Below are 3458 nucleotides of genomic sequence, written 5' to 3'. Positions count from 1 at the left end.
ATTGTTTTTGTGAACTGTGTGAGAGATCCATATTAATTCCTTTACATGTCCCAATTTAATTGTCATAGCATCATAAGTTGAAATTATGGAATTTTCATGAAACACTTATAATTAATTCTTCATAGATATGAATTTGTTTTCTGTATTGCCAATTCTATTTCATTAAGCTGTGCATCCGAACTTATGTAATATCATACTATCTTGATTATAGATTAGTGTTGAAACTTCTCAGTAGGAAATGTGAGATCTCCAAGTTTATTCTGCTTTTATCAGTTTGCTTTGATTATTCTATGACCCCTAGATTCTTGTAGGAATTTTATGATCAGAGTATAAATATCTACCATAACAGTGAGGATTTTAGTAGGGCTTGCACTACACTTATGCAACAATTAGGGAAGTACAGCCATTTTGACCAAATTGAGTATTGTTGATACATGAATATAGTATGGTTTTCCATTTATGTAGGGTTTTTATCCTTGAAACAATGTTTTGTAACTTTATGCATAATGACTGGCATTTATTCTACTTAATTTATCCCCAAGTATTTTATTCTTCTTCAAGTCATTTTAAATGCAATTTTTTGATTGTTCGTTGCAAGTGTATGAAATACCATTCAATTTTTCTATTGATCTTGTATTCTATCATGTTTGTGAACTTTTAAATTCATCCTAATAGTTCTTTGCTAATAATTCCTTAGAATTTTATTGCACCATTAAAAATATAGCTGGTTTTATGTTTTGCTTTCAGATCTCAATACCTTTTAATTTTGTTTTCTTATCTGATTTCACTAGCTAGAGCTTTCAGTATAATGTTGAATAAAAGTGCAGGGTATAAACATCTTGACATGTTCAATAGCTTAGGGGTAAAGTTTCTCAAACTTTCTCCATTATGTGTGACATTGGTTATGTGTTTTTTGTTTTTTTTTTTTTTTTTTTTTTTTGCTGTTGTTATTTTCACATAGGCAAAATATTTACCCTACAAAACACTTGAAAATATTAGAAATTAGGCATGAAAAGTTCTTGAAACAGTCAGTAATAGTTATCAGAAGAATTCTTTGGATTATCAGGGACTGGGTACTAATAACCACTCTTTTACCAAATAACACAGATTAGGAAAACTCTGATATTTATTGACATTCCCCATATTTTGGGGATCTCAGGTTTTTGGCTGCAAACACAGAAGAAGAGTTAGCAAAAAAAAAGGAGAAAATTGGTGAAAAAGACTCAAATTATGGTTCACACTTCAGTGAGATAATAAATACATCAAATTTGTTTTCTCTTCCTCCATAGAATCCAAAGAAGAAAATGACACAAGGAAACCATTCCACAGTAACTGAATTTATCCTCATTGGATTAACAAAGAAGCCAGAGCTCCAGCTGCCCCTCTTCCTCTTCTTCATAGGAGTCTACATGTTCACAGTGGTAGGGAACCTGGGCATGATCCTGCTGATTGGGCTCAGCTCACACCTGCACACCCCCATGTACTATTTCCTCAGCAGTCTGTCTTTCATCGACCTCTGCCAATCCACTGTCATTATCCCCAAAATGCTGGTGCACTTTGTGGTGCAGAAGAACACCATCTCCTACCCTGAATGCATGACTCAGCTCTATTTCTTCCTTGTGTTTGTTATATCAGAATGTCACATGTTGGGTGCCATGGCATATGACCGCTATGTTGCCATCTGTAGCCCCTTGCTTTACAATGTAACCATGTCTTATCAAGCTTGCTCTTGGTTGCTAGTTGGAGTGTACAGTATGGGCTTGATTGGTGCCACAGCTCACACAGTCTGCATGCTAAGAGTGCTTTTCTGTAATGCTGATATAATCAACCACTATTTTTGTGATGTACTTCCACTATTAGAGCTCTCCTGCTCCAGTACTTTTGTAAATGAAGTGCTAGTTCTGTGTTTCAGTTCTTTTAATATCCTGGTCCCAACCCTGACCATCCTTAGCTCTTATATATTCATCATTGCCAGCATACTGCGCATTCGCTCCTCTGAGGGAAGGTACAAAGCCTTTAGCACCTGCAGCTCCCACATCTCAGCTGTTGCTCTCTTCTTTGGTTCTGTTGCATTCATGTATCTGCAGCCCACATCGGTCAGCTCCATGGACCAAGGGAAAGTGTCCTCTGTGTTTTATACTATTATTGTGCCCATGCTGAACCCTGTAATCTATAGTTTGAGAAATAAAGATGTGAAACTTGCCCTATATAAGTTCCTTGAAAAAAGAAGTGTCCTGTGAAAAGAGTATTTTGCTTTGTAAAAATTTAAAATTTCTGGAGATTTGATAAGGAAGCAGTCCAGAGATAGCAATGTATATACACAAGTCATGAGATTAAAGATAGTACTTGATTTCTTGGGAGAAAGGTGTCAAGGAAAATATTGGATTCGCAGGATCAGATACAAGGAGGACAGCACCTCTTCGGGATGCCCCGTTATCCATTTGTGCAGAATAACCTGTATCACATCTAAACACATTTAAAAACCTTTAAAAATTCCTTAGGGTTGAATTTTAGGCAAGTTTTTTTTTTATCTTAATTCAGGAATAAATATATTTGGTTAGTATCCTTTCATATTCTCAATATTTTATATACCTGTTCTTTATGACTAAGTTTACTGGCAAACATTTCTGAAAGTCTCGTCTTTAAAATAAATAACTAAATATAACAATTTGAAATGCAAGAAGTATAAGGCCTAATTCTTACTAAGTTTGTAGAACTCTACTAGGAAATATGGAAGCATGAGATGAGTGATAAGATTGTTCCAACTCACAAGGAGATAACCCTATAGTTGTAAAGAATGATAATGATATGCATGATTAAAACATTATGACTACTTTTACATGAATCCATGCAATAATCCTTGCTCCCCAGTTTAGGAATGATGTAATTACCCTATTTTTTCATAATTCTGTACTCATTTTCCCTTACTCCAAAGAGATAATTTTTTCCAACCTTCATTATAGAATCTCAAAGTTGGAGATGATCTTTTTGTCATTTACTTGTGCATGTAGTATTTCTTCAAATGCAAAAATTAAATTCAACAATTTTTTTTTTGACTCATTACAGATATTCCTTCTAACAAAAGATCATTATTCACTCTGGAAAAAAAGAACTGATTCTTTTTTTTTTTTTTTTTTTTTTTTTCGTGGCAGGGTGTGGCACAAGGAAGGAAACTTCCAAGAAGCACATTTGCTTCTTTCCCATTTCTCAATTAAGCTCATATTGGCGTCTCTTTAAACAGCAACCAGAAAACTCGAGTTAGTCTTCTGGAAGTAACTGTTCCCCCTCAATAAGTCTCTCGGTGGCATTCATCAGTTTTTCAGTTCCCACTGAAAAACAAAGTCCACTTTGTTTAACAAAGTCCACTTTATGCTTTGAAAATAGCTCATGGTGTTCTGTTGCTGATGCTTATTTTAAAATGAACGTGTGTTTCCTCTTTTCCCTCCCCCAAATTAGCA

General features: G+C 34.7%; 1 protein-coding gene across 1 annotated transcript; it reads left to right on the top strand.

Moving 5' to 3' along the window:
• Positions 1-1304: 1304 nt before the first annotated feature.
• On the top strand, positions 1305-2240 carry LOC306640337 (olfactory receptor 8G50-like; the record flags this gene model as incomplete). Its single annotated transcript, XM_079104536.1, has 1 exon — positions 1305-2240. The coding sequence occupies one exon, from the start codon at positions 1305-1307 to the stop codon at positions 2238-2240; it is 936 nt and encodes a 311-aa protein (XP_078960662.1).
• Positions 2241-3458: the final 1218 nt, after the last annotated feature.

The sequence above is a fragment of the Sciurus vulgaris genome (genome assembly GCF_902686455.1).
Source record: "Sciurus vulgaris genome assembly, chromosome: 11".
NCBI classification, from domain to species: domain Eukaryota; kingdom Metazoa; phylum Chordata; class Mammalia; order Rodentia; family Sciuridae; genus Sciurus; species Sciurus vulgaris.
Note: the sequence above shows the minus strand (reverse complement) of the source record. Positions and strands in the feature narration are given on the sequence as shown.